Source organism: Fringilla coelebs, assembly GCF_963513975.1.
Source record: "Fringilla coelebs genome assembly, chromosome: 1".
Taxonomy (NCBI): domain Eukaryota; kingdom Metazoa; phylum Chordata; class Aves; order Passeriformes; family Fringillidae; genus Fringilla; species Fringilla coelebs.
The window spans coordinates 126,401,217-126,418,254 of record NC_140028.1 but is presented as its reverse complement, the minus strand read 5'-3'; the positions used below and the strand labels follow the sequence as shown (position 1 = coordinate 126,418,254).

Sequence of the window (17,038 nt, the reverse complement as noted above, 5' to 3'; positions counted from 1 at the left end):
AGACAGGTAACAAATATCAACCAGTTCTGGAAACAAAAAAAAAAACAAAATTATTGAGTTCCTTAATAAATTGACTTCCATTAATTGGTTACATTTTACTGCAACTACTATTAAAAAAGAGCACAGTCATTTTTAGTATCTAAGTATTTTGGTTTGAATCACAGCTAAAACAACACATTTCTAACAATTTTGTAAGTTTCTGCACTAATACTACCCTATTTCCTGTTTCACCTTTTGCATGGTATAAAGTGGAGTGCTTTAAAATACTTCAATAAATTATCAGAAGTTGAAGTTCTATATTGCCTAAAGTTTACCAGGAAGAAGTATACCTAAAATCACTGCTTAATTAGAATTCAATATACGATTCCTTGGGATTTCACTTAAAGGAGTAAAAACTCACTACAAAGCTTTCCGATTTTCCATTTCTCTCACAAAGAGAAAGAGTCATTGAACAGAAATTTATGGCACTTTTCCCCACCTTGACAGCCCCTGGAAATGGAAAGCAAGCCCTTGAGCCTGGCCAGGTATCCAACAGATCTGCTTATCGTGCAGTTTTCTCCTCAGCTCCCCCTTCCAACACTGGATAAGGGCAAAGACTATCTGCATGCAATTACAATTTTTGGGATGTTTTACAGTGACTTTGGTTTTATGTACCTTGTTTAAGGTGCATAAGGCTAGTGGAAAAATAGTCAACTTCCTATGTCTGTTGGACCCTTGACAAATAATTCTCAGCTTTACCCACAATTTATTAGCTACTCCAGTTTATATTATCTAAATGGTATAGTGGCAGACACTAGAAAAAATGTTTTGAACATTTTCTTAACCAGCAGACTTTTTTACAACTTCATATTCCAGGTCTAGGTGTTTTTTCTGTTTCTGCAATAGTAACTGGGTTTCTCTGTAACATAACAATGCAGTTCTGGTTATTGCCTGAACATTTTGTACTCAATTAGACATAATACTTTAGTTTTTCCTCACAGAATGAGTTGCTTGAGATAAATAATGTAGCACTAGAAAAGGAAATCTATATGAGCTTTTTACAGGACTCGACACTGTGTAGGGATGGTGCTGATCATAACCTTCATGCAAAAGGGCTCTTCATAGTCCCAGTTTCTTAAATAGAACCTCTTTTAATTCCTCTGCAGGTCTAGAAACCCTTTTCAACATCTATGCTATCAGCTGGATTTTTGCTGTCTGGTAATTAAGAAATTGCTTTAAATCAAGTACAAAGTAATAAAATACTCATTTCTTCCTTTCCTCCCACCCCCTCCCCCCCTTCCCCTCACTAGACTTGCCTCTGTATATAGTCTATTTAATTTGCTTTTCCTATTCTTTTTATTCACACTATGTCTACAAAGCTGAGTTTAGAGGTAATTTTACAATGTTTATCAGTCCTGATGCTAAAATGAATTGGACCAACTTGGTGTTTTCAGCTGTCAGAGTTCAAAAGTGAGAATTATAACCATCCATGCTGGGAACCAGAGATTTGGTGAATTCTAAGCTTTTCTTCAGGCAGAGGAAGCTACACTCATGCTTGTCAAGGAGATTAAGGAGAAATCTGATTGAGTCTGGAAGACTATTGCTGCAGTGGATTACAAGTTTGATCTTCTCTTTTTTCAGGGATAAACAACCTCAAGGGCTAGGACACTGGCACAGAAAAGCAGATTGTATCACTGGCTGTGAAGAAAAAGTGTGGCCATATGGCAGGCCCAATAAGTGAAAGCAAATGAAAGTGAAGCAATCAATTCAATAAAAGAATGGTTGTGTGCTGTTGTACAAAATTGACACTTTTATTTTTGTATTTGTAGATTAACGTGCACTCTTTCTCCAGCTCCTTTCTATCTTATTTATTCAGACTGTATACTCTTTTGGAAAGGTCAGTCTAGTACTAGGACTATGCATTGGATCCTGGAGCTGCCATAGTGCAAATGTTTAACATTGAGTCTTTGAATAATAGACTGAATAAACAGGGATAAGGATTTATAGCTGCTGGTGGAGTGTGGAATTTCAAAAACTGCATAGTGCACTACATAAAAAGGAGGGAAATTGAGGAGAATTCAGCAGCTGACCAAAAATACATGCCCTCTAACTCTTTGATCTCAAGGACCACAAGTGTATTCAAAGAACAATTAACAACTAAAAAAATCATACAAAAATTGAGATTGAGATTGTCAGAACTAGACATTTCCCTCTAGACTGCATGTGTTATTTTTTTCTTAAACGGGTTTTATTTGTGAATATAAAAACTAACAAAATCCCCACCAACCAGGCAACAACAACAAAAAAATAATGACAAAAAAAGCATTATTTCAAAGTTCTCCTTTGTAATATTTATTACATTCAAAAGCTATTGCAAGATAAAATATAACACATACATGTATATATACTATATAGATACTTATTTGCAAAACATAGGGCTATCCTAGAGCAACCAGTAAGTAAAGTAAACCACATTAACACCCAACAGCATTAATTTCAGTGATAGCACATCTGCACTAAAAGCAGCTTTCTCCCTTCTCAGTGTATGCTTGCTGAGTAAGATCAAGAAAGGATTCTGATGGTTTTAACTCTATCCTAAAGCAAGATGATCACTAAATCAGATAAACTATTAATCTGTTTAAAGCTTGTTACTCCTGTTTTGCCAAGGCTGAGATGCTTTGCAGAAAAAAAAAGCAGCCAGGACTCTTCCTGCCAAGAATCAGACATCTCATGCATGTTTCATAAATGTTTCGCCGCTGAAAACTCAATGATTAGGCAAACACTAGTTCAGTTTGCAAAAGCTTCCACTAATGATTTTCAAATAACTCAGAAAGAAATCTTGGCTCCATTTAAAGCAACAGTAAATTTTAACTCTATTCTTTAGTCACAATACAAACCCTTTCAAATTTCTGTCATCCCAGTGCACTGAATATGCTGATAACCATCTTTGCTACAACTGTTAAACTCCTAAATACCTAGGTATATGGCTTTTTACTGTTAAGCAAAATCTCCTTAAAATTTGTATAGATCAATCCATGCTTATGCCTGCATTGACTGTTCATAGAAAATATTCAATTCAAGAAACTAAGGTTTCATAATAAAGCTTTGCCATTTATAACATCATCACACCCTAAAATTTTGTGTGAAATAGACCAGCTCTCAAGTAACCGCCTTTATAGCACGATGAAAAACATTTCCAAAGAACAGCAAAATTGTGTCTAAAAGAATGTTGATAAAGAGTCCTCCTTTACTGAGAAAATCATGAACTTCATGCAAGAATGTTGAAAGATTAATAAACACCATCAAGATTTACTTTTCAAGTATGCTGGAATACCAACATGGAATATTAAAACACGCTAAGAAATAGACTTATTGCCTGTAATGCATTATGAGCAGAAGCACTGCCATTGCACCTCACACGCCTCACACAACTGGGAGCTCAGTGGAGAGAGGATAAAGAGAAATCTTCCTTTCCAGGCAATAAAATGGCAAGAGAGCTGCTCACAAACAGCCACTGGGTGAGTGCAGTAGCCTCTGCTGCTGTAATGATGCACAGATGTAGGTGCAGCTGGAAGGGCTTGAAGGGCTGGCGCAGCGCAGCGCTCGGTGGACCACTTCCAGCCCCGGCAACACAGAGCTCAGCTGAAAAATCCTGCCTTCTGCTTCCTCAACATGAGGGACTCTCCTTTAAGGACTGATGACCCTGTAGAGATTCAGCTGCAAAAGGACACACCATGCTTATGAAGTGGAGAAGACCATATGCCATTTAATTATCACAGGGTGTATAAGCTCTGTAGTAGCTGCATGAATGTCACCACATTAATTAATGTGGAACATATCACCTGAAGGGCAAATATTAAAAAATATTTCATGTGTGTATACTATATCTATATAGAAAGCATGCACTGTGTGCATATATGTGCACACTTTGGTAGAAAGTATTTATACTCACAGCTGTACAAAAAAAAAATCACTTGTTATGAATGTTCTTTGTCCTGTTTGCATTTTGTAGTTTGCAAGCATAAAAACACAGAATTCCCATGATTCTTTTTTCATTAAATGGTCTAAATCCCTCACTCTTGCCCTTTAAAATCATAAAGTATATTCCAGACCACATAAATTCACAAGACAGAGGGCAGTGCTGCACTGCAGTAATTGAGATGGCTCTCAGAAAGCCTGGACACCAGCAGCCGTGGCCTTATGGCAGTGTGAGGTACCTCTGCTGGCTTGGACAGATGCTGCGTGCCGTGGTCATGGCTGGACTGCTACTAGTGTGAAAAAGAGGCTTGTTTGCCCCGAGTCACACTGCTGTGGGGCACAGGACTTTGCTGAACAAGTTTCCTTAAGGCTTAGGGTGTACTCGAAAGCAAGCTGTGTGGTCCTTTAATTGACAGCATTAGCCAGAACATCCAAGTACACCTCTCACTAGAAATCCCAAGTTAATTTTTCTTCTCTGTTGGAAGTTGCATGCATTAATTAGTCCTAAGAAAATTAATATAGTCAGGATTGCTTTAAAAATGCAAGGTTTATTTGACTTAGGAAACAGAGATAAAATGCAAAATAGTAGGCATACTACAGAATTAAAATCACTGAATCAAAAAATTGTGTGACAACTGAACTTGCTAACATTAAATGTATTTGTGTCCATGTACAAAATAGTAAATATATGAAGTAGCTCGAAGAGTCCTCTATGACACCTTGGATTTGTAAAGCAGCTTTTATGAATTATCTCTACCTCTCATGGGCTTAGAACTTGCTAACGTTAAACGTATTTGTGTCCTTGTACAAAATAGTAAATATATGAAGTAGCTCTAAGAGTCCTCTCTGACACCTTGGATTTGTAAAGCAGCTTTTATGAATTATCTCTACCTCTCATGGGCTTAACCTCAGCTGGCAACCAAGTCCCCCACGTCTCTCTCATTTTCACTTGGTGGAATGGGAGAGAGAATCAGAAGAGTAAAAACAAAAAAACTCATGGGTAAAGACACAGACAGCTTAATAGGTAGAACAGAAGTCACAAAGAAAGAATTCATTCACTGCTTCCTTGGCCAGGTAGATATTCAACCATTCCATGAGAGCAGGGCTCCAGCACACCTAACCATTACTTGGGAAGATAAACACTATCACTCCAAACATTCCACTTTTTCTGCTTCTTCCCAAGCTTTACATGCTGGGTATGACACCCTACAGTGTAGAATCCCCCTTTGCTCAGTGCAGATCAGCTGTCCCAGCTCTGTCCCCTCCCAATTCTTTGTGCACCTCCAGCTCGCTGGCGGGATCAGGAGCAGGAAAGCTTGACTGAGCAAGCCCTGCTCAGCCACAGCTAAAACATCCTTATCAACATTGTTTCCAGCAAAGATCCAACACACAGCTTCACACAGCTACTATGAAGAAAATGGACTGTATCGCCACCAAACCGTACCGAAAATCCAGTCCTAAAGGGAAATGCTGATCTCATTGTAAACAATCAAAACATTTCATGTGACTACAGTGACATATGAAAATGTCGTCATGGAACTTCCTTCCTTCCTTCCTCACGGAACCTAAAATAGTCAACAAGCTCTTAATACAAAGTCTCCAGTAGAACTCCCTTTTAATTTCAACAAGGACCTTGTACAATAACACAAAATTTGGTTTGAGACAAGTAACGCTGTATGTGTCCCTTCTGGACCTATAAATATAGTTATACTTGATAAAGATAGCAATACTTGGTATTAACCAACTATAACCAGTATTATTGTTTTGTAGAAAACAAAATAATTCAGAATAACGATACCTTTGTGTCCTTTACCATTGCATTTTTAAGTTGAATATTTACTATATTCTTTCTGTATATGTCACTAAATTTATTTGTTTTTATGCTACCAATAGTACACTCGTACAATCTTGAAAGAGGTGACAATGTTTTATCTGTTTAATGTACAGTGATACTCTTCTGCCCAGGATATGAGATCTCTTCTTTTTCAGAAGAGTTAGGCTTCCATCAGATCATCCATTTGTTGGTAAATATTTTGGTGAGGTTTCTATTGCAAATTCTAAAATTTTTTTTTAATCGGATCTCTCAACTTTTCTGCTGACTCAGAAATCCGTGACACAGCTGTAATGAGATGTTGATGGGGAAAGGTGCTATTTCTTTTTGACGTAAAAGTAGCCAGTGATTCCAGCATGTCAGGAAATAGCACAGCCTCACAGAAGGAAAGCTCCTGACAAGGGGAAGATATATGAGTGAAGCAGATTTCTCAGGGTAGTAAGCAGAAACCCTGGCTATATAGCTGAGGAGAAGATGAGAGAATAAAGACTGAAGACAAGAAAAATGGAGGCCTTAAGCAATATACCTATACACATTCATATACTGCTGTCACTGAGCTTTTCTCATTTTCAATAAATGCAACACACAAACAAAAAAATCCATCCAATTTTCTATGTCAGAATTCATGTACAAAAACATTTCCCCGTGACAATAATTTGTAATGGAGAAATTCATTATGCTTTCACTGCACATTTTACATCCTCTGCTTTCCTATGCCTGAGTGAGTAGGCTGCTTGTTTCTGTCTCTCCATTCTCCTTGCTTTGGATGTAACAAATGTCTCTTTCTAGGGTCTCCAAAAGCTCATTCTTCTTTCACATAAAAGCTCTCTGTAATGACTGAGAAACAGTAAAACACATCCAAATAGAATTTCAGATACACTACAGGACTGTTTATTTTGCATTTGATGTGCACACAGGTAGATAATGGAATATTAAGCTTCATTCAGAAGAGCTCCACTGTTCCTGAAGCAGACTGTTGAAGCTCCATGAGGCAGTAAATGCAGCTACATTACTCATTCGACTGCTGGGGCTAGCACCTACACTTCAGGATTAGGAGGTCTACTGTTAGGTACAATATAAATCATGTCTACTGCCTGACCACTGCATACTGCGCTCTGTGGTCAAAACAGTTATCTGGCAAAATGTTTTAAATTTGAGGATCTCATTTTAACTTTGCCCATGGTTCTCTATGCATTATCAGCCCAACGCAGGTTAATAAATTGTAGAATTTGTAAAAACTCAACTCTTTGCTCCAGCTACCAGGCCAGCTGTGAAAGATTTGCTTTGATATGGGAAACAGGAAAGGTTTGAGTCACCTTTTTTATCCTCACTCTGTAAACACTGCTTGGCAGTCTAGATCACTTTTAAGTACCCAGCTGTTGTAGTCTGGGCCATTAGTCAACTCCTGACCTTATTCCCCTCTGCCAGGGATTGACAAAAGCAAACAATTGGCAGGGACCTGGATAAAAAGGAGGTCAGGTGGTTGTTCTTCAGAATCCATCCATCCATCCGTGAAAAAGAGTACTTTCATATTTAGGTGTTGCACCACCAGCATAAAACAGCTCCTGGAAATTTCATCTCTCCTTATTTTGGGGAGAGTCATATCCCATTGCCTACTTTGCTATACTTCATTACAGAAAATGTGAGAGGGTACCTGCTCCAATGCTTTGCGTAACAATCTGCTGAAAAACTCTTCTGGTGATGCAGGTTTTAATTTTCATACATAAAAATAAAATTAGATTTAAGATGAAAGATCTTCTGAAACTTTTTCCCATTTGAAAGCTTAAGACAAGTTTTGTTCAGAACCAATAACATAGGTTGAGACATAAAATACTATGAGCTTAAACTAATATAAATGGTTACTGAGAATTAAATCATTTCAAGTAAGCCTAAACTAAAATACATACAGTTCAGACACAGTTCACACATTTATTTTACATTGCTACATTTTAGAAACTGTGCTTCTATGAGGCAATGCAGAGAGAAAGAATGCTACTTTCAAAATTACCCATAAAATTGTTTTTTATTTTTATTTCACACTATGCTCTAATACAAACGTGTCATTAGTAATCTAAATTCAGAAGACAGTGCACCAGACCTTCTTCTGCAGTTACTCTGCTACTGCTTTATTATTTTGCGCAGTAATTTAAACCCATTGGAATATCATGCTTTTGTCTTTACTCTCAGCCTAATTCTCACTGCATCCTAATAGGCCAAGCAGTCATGGCTGGTGTAATAAACAACTTCTGCATTGCCAAATGTATGCAGAAATTGAAGGACATAAACTAAGAAAACTCCTGCACTAAATCCAAGAACTTACTGTAATTGATGTAAAACCTGATGCAGCTCCATCTGTGTATTCCATCACATGTCTGTGGCTCTTTTTTCTCCACCTGGAATACTTCCTGAACTTACCTGGGCTTTTATAAAGGGGTAGGAGACAGATGACTTTCACAAGAAAATTTAAAAATAAAAGCTTAAATTATCCTTGGTCATTTTAAGCACATTATCTTTATTGATGGGCTGGAATTTTCTCCCTTAATCTTCAAAAAAAAAGCTAGGAAGTTAAATTTGTTTGACCTAACATGAAGAACATCTGAAATAAATCATCATGGAACTAGACCAGGAAGTTTGAAACTGGGATGAAATTCCACTTTCTTTGTGTTAATAACGAGTTCTATCTTCCTGCTCTCAGTGTAGGGAGAAAAAAAAAAAGCTATCAGTACTGAGGAAATCTTATTAGATTCAACCCTATTTTTAAACAGCTGGGATCAAAATCTTCATTCAGACACACTGGTGCCACTCCATTAAATTCCAGCAGTGGCACCACTGGTAGAAAAAGAATGGCACTCAAATTTTTCACCATTAAGTAATCTGTTTTCATTACCTTCTCAGCAGTTTGTTTCATTTGCCTGCAGTAGAGAAACTAAAATTAGAAAACATATCATGTTCATAGTTAGTTTGCTTCCAATGTGAAAAAAACAAGTCTATAAATTTGTCTATTGGATTATGGCTTGTGCAGTTCTCTTGTAAAGTTGTCTTTACATTATAGTGATGAACTGTAAATGGTGTACTGAATTATTTTGTCCAAAGTAATTCAAATTAATGACCCTAGAAATATTGTTTTAGGTGACTGTTATAAAGCACTGACAATACCCATGAATATTACCAGCAGAATTTCTTTTCTTCTTTGTAATGTATTCATTGCCATGTGTTAATAAACTATTTTCTGATCATCTTCAGAACCTGCTGTCTCTTGCAGGAGTTCCACTTGCCAGTCTTGTGTCAATTCTAGTAGCAAATGAATGTCAGGTAAATGCTGATAGTAAACTATCAAAAGTTTCAATGCATTTTTCTTGCCTTTACTTGCATACTCATGTTCACATTTCACATTATCTAAAGCATCACTGATTCTGACTGAAAATAGAAAATTGAAGTGTGGTGATCTCCTAGCTTCTTCACCTTGTAACTGATAGAATTGTTAGCTTAGAAAGTCTGAACATTACTTTATTTTTTCATTTAAATGAAACTTTCAAAAAGGTGAAAAACAAAAAAAAAAGCAAATTATTTTTCTGGTTCAGATAAACATTATTCTGGATGCTAAAATTGGATTTGCTTCTCAAGAATTGAAAAGGTTTGTATCTTCTTGTACTGTACTGGTTCATGACATCCTTACTTAGAAAGTGTTAAGCCTTACCAACCACAGAGAGTAGCACTTTGAAATTATTGAAAAAAAAAAAAAAAACAAAAACAAAACTCAACAAATTTCTTCCAAACTGCACAGCACCAGAATCAGCACACATTTGGGAAATATGCAATCATAGCAGAGTTCAGAGACAGTCTTAAGAAGCTTAAAGATCAGAGGAGGATATGAAATTATTTGACCTTCTCACGGCTAAATACTGATGTCAAGACCACTTCTAAGTGGTCTTGACTAAGTCCGAAAGTGAATGGATGACAAGAGCATCAAGTCAACCAACCTCTGGATTTCAAATGAGAGGACTGAAGAGTAAGTTTTCTATTAAGTAATAGTAAAAAAACCCTTCTGTGGCACTGATGCTTTTCTGTAGTTGTCACAGACCTGTTGGGCTTCACTTTGTACTGAAGAAATGGTTCTACAGCTCATGCAGCTGCATCCACAGTAAGGCTGGCCAGCCACTAGAAACAGTAACTTTGTCTGCACTTGCACATCTCTAGTTGTTTTCAAGCAGCTCATTCAAAATACATTTCTAAAATTCCTGTAATAACTCCTCAATCTTTCTCCCTGACAAAGTCTTACAAGCAAATCAGCATTAAACATACATTTCTTTATTTTAAAGGTCATTCAATAGTCACGCTCCAAACTAACTTTAAAGGTAAAGCAGGGGTTGAAAACAGGCCTGAAATGTATTTCTCAGATAACATTTGCCTATAAATCCCACAAAAAAATTAAATTATTCTTTTAATATCAGGCACACCCTTCTAATTTCTTAGAAGCAGCTAGATATTTTATACTTACAAGGAGCTTTCCTTACTGCAGGCAAATAAAAAATTTTTGAAGAAGTATAAAATATGTGTTCATGTGCCAAACTACAGAAACCTGTAAATCTTTCTATCCTAGATGGGCAGAACTAATTTCAGATTTAATCACCTTGCTGCATAATCAGGATCACTGATAAAGAGGCACAGAATAACTCTGTTAACAGAAATCCGATGCAAGCACAATGCTGTAGCATGCACAATGCTTCAATGCGAAAATAAGAGATGACTCTTCTGTATGTGGTTCATCAAAAGGACACGAAGACCAGGCCTACACTCACAATTCCAAAAAAATGTGCCACAAACGAAATCAAGTGGCTGTATCCATCTCAGTTGAAATCTAAGACAGCAGAATATCAGCCTCATTCAGATAACATAACATCTGCTCAAACAAAATTACAAGCCATGGCATTAATGAAGGATTTCACTTTTCCTACTAATGATGGGATTTCATTGTTTCATAAAATAGCCAAAGGTAAATATAAGACGTAATCCTAAGAATCCAAACTGCAGTCACTTCTTCATGCTGTCTTCAGGGAATTCAATCTTTGGCTTCATGAAGAAAGAGGTAGGTGATGGTTTTTAAAGAGCAGCTCTAAAGATTCTTGAATATTTTAATACAGATAAAATATTGCCAAGCTGGCTCTCTTTCAACAGTATCCTACAAAAGAAAGTAGGGAGGGTGGGAGGAAAAGAAAGGAAAGGAAGGAAAGGAAGGAAAGGAAAGGAAGGAAAGGAAGGAAAGGAAGGAAAGGAAGGAAAGGAAGGAAAGGAAGGAAAGGAAGGAAAGGAAGGAAAGGAAGGAAAGGAAGGAAAGGAAGGAAAGGAAGGAAAGGAAGGAAAGGAAGGAAAGGAAGGAAAGGAAGGAAAGGAAGGAAAGGAAGGTTCTTATGGTATTTATTACTTTTAGGTTTGGCAAATAATGGCAACTATTGTCCACTACATTTAACATAGGACAGAAGTATATCCCTAAAAGAAAAAGGAGGAAGTTTCTCCTCAGCATAACTTTTAGAATAGTTAAACTTAAAGGACTTTAAGTTTTGTGTATTTTTAGGAGCAAGTATGCTGCAATGGGCAAAGACAAGTAACGTTGAATTAATTGTCTTTTGTTTTCTAGTCTATCTGCATTTAAAGATTTAAATAGCTTAAGCACTTGTTAAAATATATTTGAAATATGCATTGAAGTGCCTTTATTAAGAAGGACATGAGCCTATGCTTTCGTCAGCTGTGCACAAAAGAAATAACCTTGTCTCACCTAAGAATCAGGTTTACTGCCTGAATATTGGTCTTTCTTAATGTCCAGAGAATCTGTATTTGAAGAGATAAAATTCAAATGAACTGCCAGCTATCAAGTTTAAAACACACTTCCTGTTTTTTACACAACACACTTTTGTTGCAGTGTTGCAACAGTTCTATTTGGATCCAGAGAGGAACCATTCCCCAAAGACACCTACAGGCTTTGCCCACCACTGTAATCATGCCTCATGTCTTAACACACATTTTCTTATTCAGACTTCATGAGAGCCTTTCAAGCAAATGAAAACTGTGAGTGAATCCAGTGGTTCAGCTCATAATAAAAGGATAATCTGAACTGCTACCAAATAAAGTACATCATTTTACCTACTAGGCTGTTCCATATAAAATACGAAGTCTTTGCAAATATCTGTTATTTTGCAATTACCACAGAATAGTCTTGCTTCTCCAAGTTCTTGCTGCTTGATTTGACTTTATTCCTTGCAATCGTTGCTATAGCTATCTACATTCTTGGAGTCAACTTTAAGCAGACAGTATGAAGATAAGAACAGCTGTACTCTGTCAGATAGTCCAGAATTAATACCCCTCATCCAAGGAAGTGCCAGATGTTCACAGTAAAGCACAAAGAACCTACCATAAGTTACAGACTTGCAAAGATGTTTTCTTTTAATCTTCCGGTAGCAAGACTTGGCCAAGTACTAACATGTAAGATTTTGCCCTTTCTAAAAGGTATTTTTGTTCTTACATAAATAGCTAATTATTTGCCAAAACCTGTACCCTTTTCTGCTACATGCTTCCCTTCCTTAAATCTGTGATCCACAGGAAATCTTGAGAATGTTAGTAGAATTTTATTTTTTAAATATTGGAAGTTGTCTTTCTGTTTATAAAAAAACCTGCTTAACTTGAAGAGAAAAAAGAAAGAAAAGAAACAAAACCTTTTGGAGAGCTCAGTCTGTTTTTTTTTCCTTCCCTCCAGCAACATATGGCAACATCTGTTCCCTCCCTGATGGATAATGACTTGTTGGCATTGACTTTTCGGCTATCAAAACTTCTTAAAGTGGCAAATAGATAAATTCAGGTGTATTAGAAAAATATATATCCACATATATAAATACATGCTTTCAAATTCTTGAAGTGTGGTATAACTGCATGAGCATGCAGTGATTTTTCTGAGATCAACACACTGAGCATAAGGCCCATCACAACGACTTTGCTTTCTTATTGAGGAAACATAAATTGGCTTTTGCTTATTGATAAACCATACAGCAGAAACTGTTAACAGGACGGTATTGTCATTTTTGCAAAATGAAAGAGCAGACACTTCAAGTTTTAAACATTTATTAAGCCTCGTCAAAACAGTTTCAAACACATGACCTGGTGCTAATGTGAGGCAAATTTAATTATTTCCTGGATGATGAAGCATGACACTTGTGCGAACAGCTTCCGGAAGACCTGTGCAGCTTATGGACATTGTTGTGTTTTTAGAAGTCAGGACGGTCCTTTTTGAGTCTACTGTAGTCCATATTAACCGAGACAAACTAGATAAGAGAAGGGAAAGAATATTAATTAAGAAGCTTGACTACACATTTTTCCTGGTATTTACTAAAAATATACATCATTGAACTTACGCCAGGAAATTGAAATCATATTCTGAGTCTGTGAACTGGGCACTAATAAATAAACAAAAACCTTTGATAATCAGTAACTTTATAATATTAATTCTATACCCACTATTAGAAGCTCTGCATTTAAAATGAGTGGTCATGTCTTCCACTAGAGAAAACCAAGTATATCCTCTTAACCCCCAGAATTAGAAATCCATTCAGAGGAACTGTATACTGAAGGCAAAAGTCAGCTTGCCTTCAGTATGTGGCACAAAGCACAGTGTCTGTAACCACAGTAGCTCAAAGGAACATTCAGAGCAGCGCTACAAAAGCCAAGTTTGGTTTAGGTAGCTGCATCTAGAACTGCAAAGGATGACAATGAGGAATTAAAATCAGAGCAGATCCTCACACATGCTCAGTTTATACTATTACAATTGGATCCTGTTACAAGCAATCCAGAACAATCCAAAAAGTGATGGAGGACAATGAGTTTACTAACTCATATGTGTGAGAGACCAACTGCAGACTAACTGCATATTTTGGCATCCCAGCCTGACTTGACAGCAAGCATGTGATACTACAGCTTTTCTTAAAAAAACAAAAATATGAAAAGCACATAACTATCAGTTTGATTATTTTTAGTTACATCAAATTATAATTTTTTTAGATTTTCTTAAAGAAAACACAACAGCCTAGAGCATATTCAAATTCCATCTTTCTCTGCAACTTCTACAGTAACACTCAGGTCATCAACTCTTTTCTTTGGAAAAAAAGTGAGGAAGTTAATATGACAAAGAGAAGTTTACAACAGAAAAAAAATCCCATCAAAAGCTAAGACTTATTACAAGAACTTTTTACTAAAGAGTCATCCTCAAATTAGAATACATGTCCTTTTCATTTCCCACATGGCAGATTTGGAAAAAACATCCCCAATGATTCTCACAGCCAAATATGGCAAACACTGAGGCTGTGTTTGCATGTTAAGGCAGAAGGGGAATGCTACACAAGTCATGCACTCTTTAAAAGAATTTGTGCTGTGCACTGTGCAGGATTTGCCAAGATTAGATATTTACAAACCAGCAACATTCCAGAATTGGCAATGAAAACAGGGACTTTTTGGACTTTTAATGGAACTCCAACCTGTTTTATTTTGGAAGTGTGGGATTTTTCTACTTATTTTAATGATTGACATAGTAGTATATGGTACCAAACAAGATACTAGCTCAGAAAGCACAGTAGGTTTGCTTTTTTTGAAGCTTGAATATTTGAACAGCAATCTACTAACACAGCACTTCTGTAAAGCATGATTAAAACATGATACATGTCCAGAGGACAATGAAGCTGGTGAAGGGTATGGAGAGTAAGTCATATGAGGAGTATCTGAGAGAGCTGTTGCTGTTCAGCCTGGAGAACAGGAAGCTCAGGGGAGGCTGTCACTCTCTACAACTCCCTGAAAAGAGGATGTAGCCAGGTAGGGGTTGGCCTCTTCTCCCAGGCAACCAGCAACAGGACAAAAGGACACAACCTCAAGCTGCATTAGAGGAGGTTCACGTTGGACCTCAGGAAGAATTTCTTCACTGGAAGGATTGTCGGACATTGAAACAGATTGCCCTGGGTGGGGGTAGAGTAACCATCTCTGGAAGTGTGGAAGAAATGACTGGACATGGCACTCAGTGCTATGGTCTAGTTGACAAGATGGTGTTCAGTCAAAGGTTGAACTCAATAATCCTGGAGATCTTTTCCAACATAAATGAGTCTACGTTTTTAGGATGCCTGTAAACTACCAAATGTTTTAGACATCTTTGTATGCTTCCTCCTTAGTTCAATTAAATTAGTTGAATATCAGCTAAGGAACATTTCTATTGCATCCAGTTACTTACTGGATAATAATTTGGTTATTATTGTTTTGTTTTCAAAAAATCAAAACCTGCAGACCTGAGCTCATGGTTACGTTAAACACTGACATTTTCCTGCAGAGCTTCTCATGAGTAAAGGCCAACAGCTTAGAGCTTAGAAAACTCTAGTTCAGTTCTTCTGGGGTTTTGTCCTTCTCCCTGTAGTTTATTTCTGAGTATTACGAGCCAGTAAATTCTTCCTTTCACTTATAGTTGCTCTTTTCCTTACAGTGCAATAAATATGACTGCTTTCATACAGACTCCTTTCACCCCATTATCAACCCCCATCAGGAGAGTTTTAAACCTCAAACTCAGCCATCTCTGCACAGAGTTCTAGAGACAAATAAATGCTGCACAAAAGGAATACATCACTCATCCAACTACTTTCTGATATAATCAAACATCATATAGCAGTAGGCTACACCTTTAATATGATGCTTCCTGAAAATCTGTATTTCTCATTTTACCTTGTACTGGTCATTGGGAGCCATTTTGTTCCAAGGTTCTGGGTTATTTTTCCTGTCCCAGCTATTGAGAGAAATGCAAGATGTGAGAGAATATTAACACCATCTTCAAAATTGAAAAAAAAAAAAAAATATGTACTGTGGTTATTAGGTCATCGAATCACCCATGCAAGCAAGTTTCCACAACAGAAAAAGGCACTGTCCTTTTTTAGCAGCGTCTAAGTATCATGGTAAACAAAGAGATCTCCAAATCAAGGAAAGCTCCACATATCTAATGTCAGGTGATTCTGGACCAAGATGTTAAGGCACCCAGAAACATAAAAACCAAGGCAGTGGAGTGTAACATATGCAGCAAGAGGACTGGCACTGGGGATTACTGAATACATACCTAACATCAGGGTTGAACATCGCCAGACGCATGAGATACAGGCCTGCACCAACACCTCCAGATCCAATGATCACAAACAGAGGGATCAACTGGAATAACAACACAAAAAAATTAAGTATCATCCCTCAATATAGCAAAATGGTATTGACGCATAGCACTTCTGACATCAGCTATGGTAGGCCAAAGAACAATCTTACGGACTTTAGAAACGCCTGGCCCTCTAAACCCCTGGCGTAAGTTCCCTGTTCACAGAGTATCCCTGGGGTCACTGAGGAACTAGCAACCATGAAGAAGCAGGTATGAGAAAAACAGTCCTACACCAGAAAGACCAAAACCAACCCAAAAATTCCGTTACGTCGCGTTTCTGCAACAGACAACGGTCCCTTCACCGCCAAAACAGCCCCTACCGTCTGTACTCGATTAACAAAACCAGAAACATGGGAGGGCTAGAATGGGGGCAAATTGGTGGGCAAGAAGAATGGAAAGGCCACCTCAAGCCTTGCAGGACGAGCAAGGCCGCAGAACCGGCGGAAAAAAGGGACCCGGCCGTGTCTGCTCGACCAGCTCCGGGCGGTCCAGGGGTTCGGCATGCACAGGAACGCCACGAAACGGATGGGCGAGGAGGAGGCGACCGGCACGGCCGGGGACACCGAGCGACGGCAGAGAAGGGCGGGCGCGGGGCCGGGTACGCGGGGCCGGGTACTCGGGCTCAGGTACTCACGGCCGGGTGCTTCTTCGCGTGGGTGAGGATGGTGCTTAGCACCATGGCGGCGGTGCCGGGGTGGTGGTGGTTTGGTAGGTGCGGGAGACGATCTCACTCTCTGCAGGCTCCACAGAGCTGCCTCCCCCTTCAGCCGCCGAGCCCCAATGTCACCGAGGCCCCCGCCGCGGCAGGTGCCGCCGCCGCAGCCCGGATGTAGCAGCTCTGGCGTTCGCCTGCTCGCCCTCCGCCGACCCGGGCCAGCTGCCGCCCGTAGCGCCGCCCCGCACCGGCCCCGGCGCGCTCCCCGGCCTGCGTGACCCCCGCGTTAGCGCGGCCCCGTCTCGCCGGCAGCGCGGGCACCGCGGGCGGCGGCAGGCACCGGCCCGGGCACCCCGGGGCAGGCGGGCAGCACCGCCCCACGCCG

The 17,038-nt window shown here is 38.7% G+C and overlaps 1 protein-coding gene across 1 annotated transcript; it reads right to left on the bottom strand.

The window, feature by feature from the left end:
• Nucleotides 1-12,881: 12,881 nt before the first annotated feature.
• NDUFA4 (NDUFA4 mitochondrial complex associated) lies at nucleotides 12,882-16,811 on the bottom strand. Its single transcript, XM_084221845.1, has 4 exons — nucleotides 16,633-16,811; nucleotides 15,912-16,000; nucleotides 15,527-15,587; nucleotides 12,882-13,098 (listed from the first exon to the last, which is right to left on the bottom strand). The coding sequence occupies exons 1-4, from the start codon at nucleotides 16,675-16,677 to the stop codon at nucleotides 13,042-13,044; spliced, it is 252 nt and encodes an 83-aa protein (XP_084077971.1). The 5' UTR covers nucleotides 16,678-16,811; the 3' UTR covers nucleotides 12,882-13,041.
• Nucleotides 16,812-17,038: the final 227 nt, after the last annotated feature.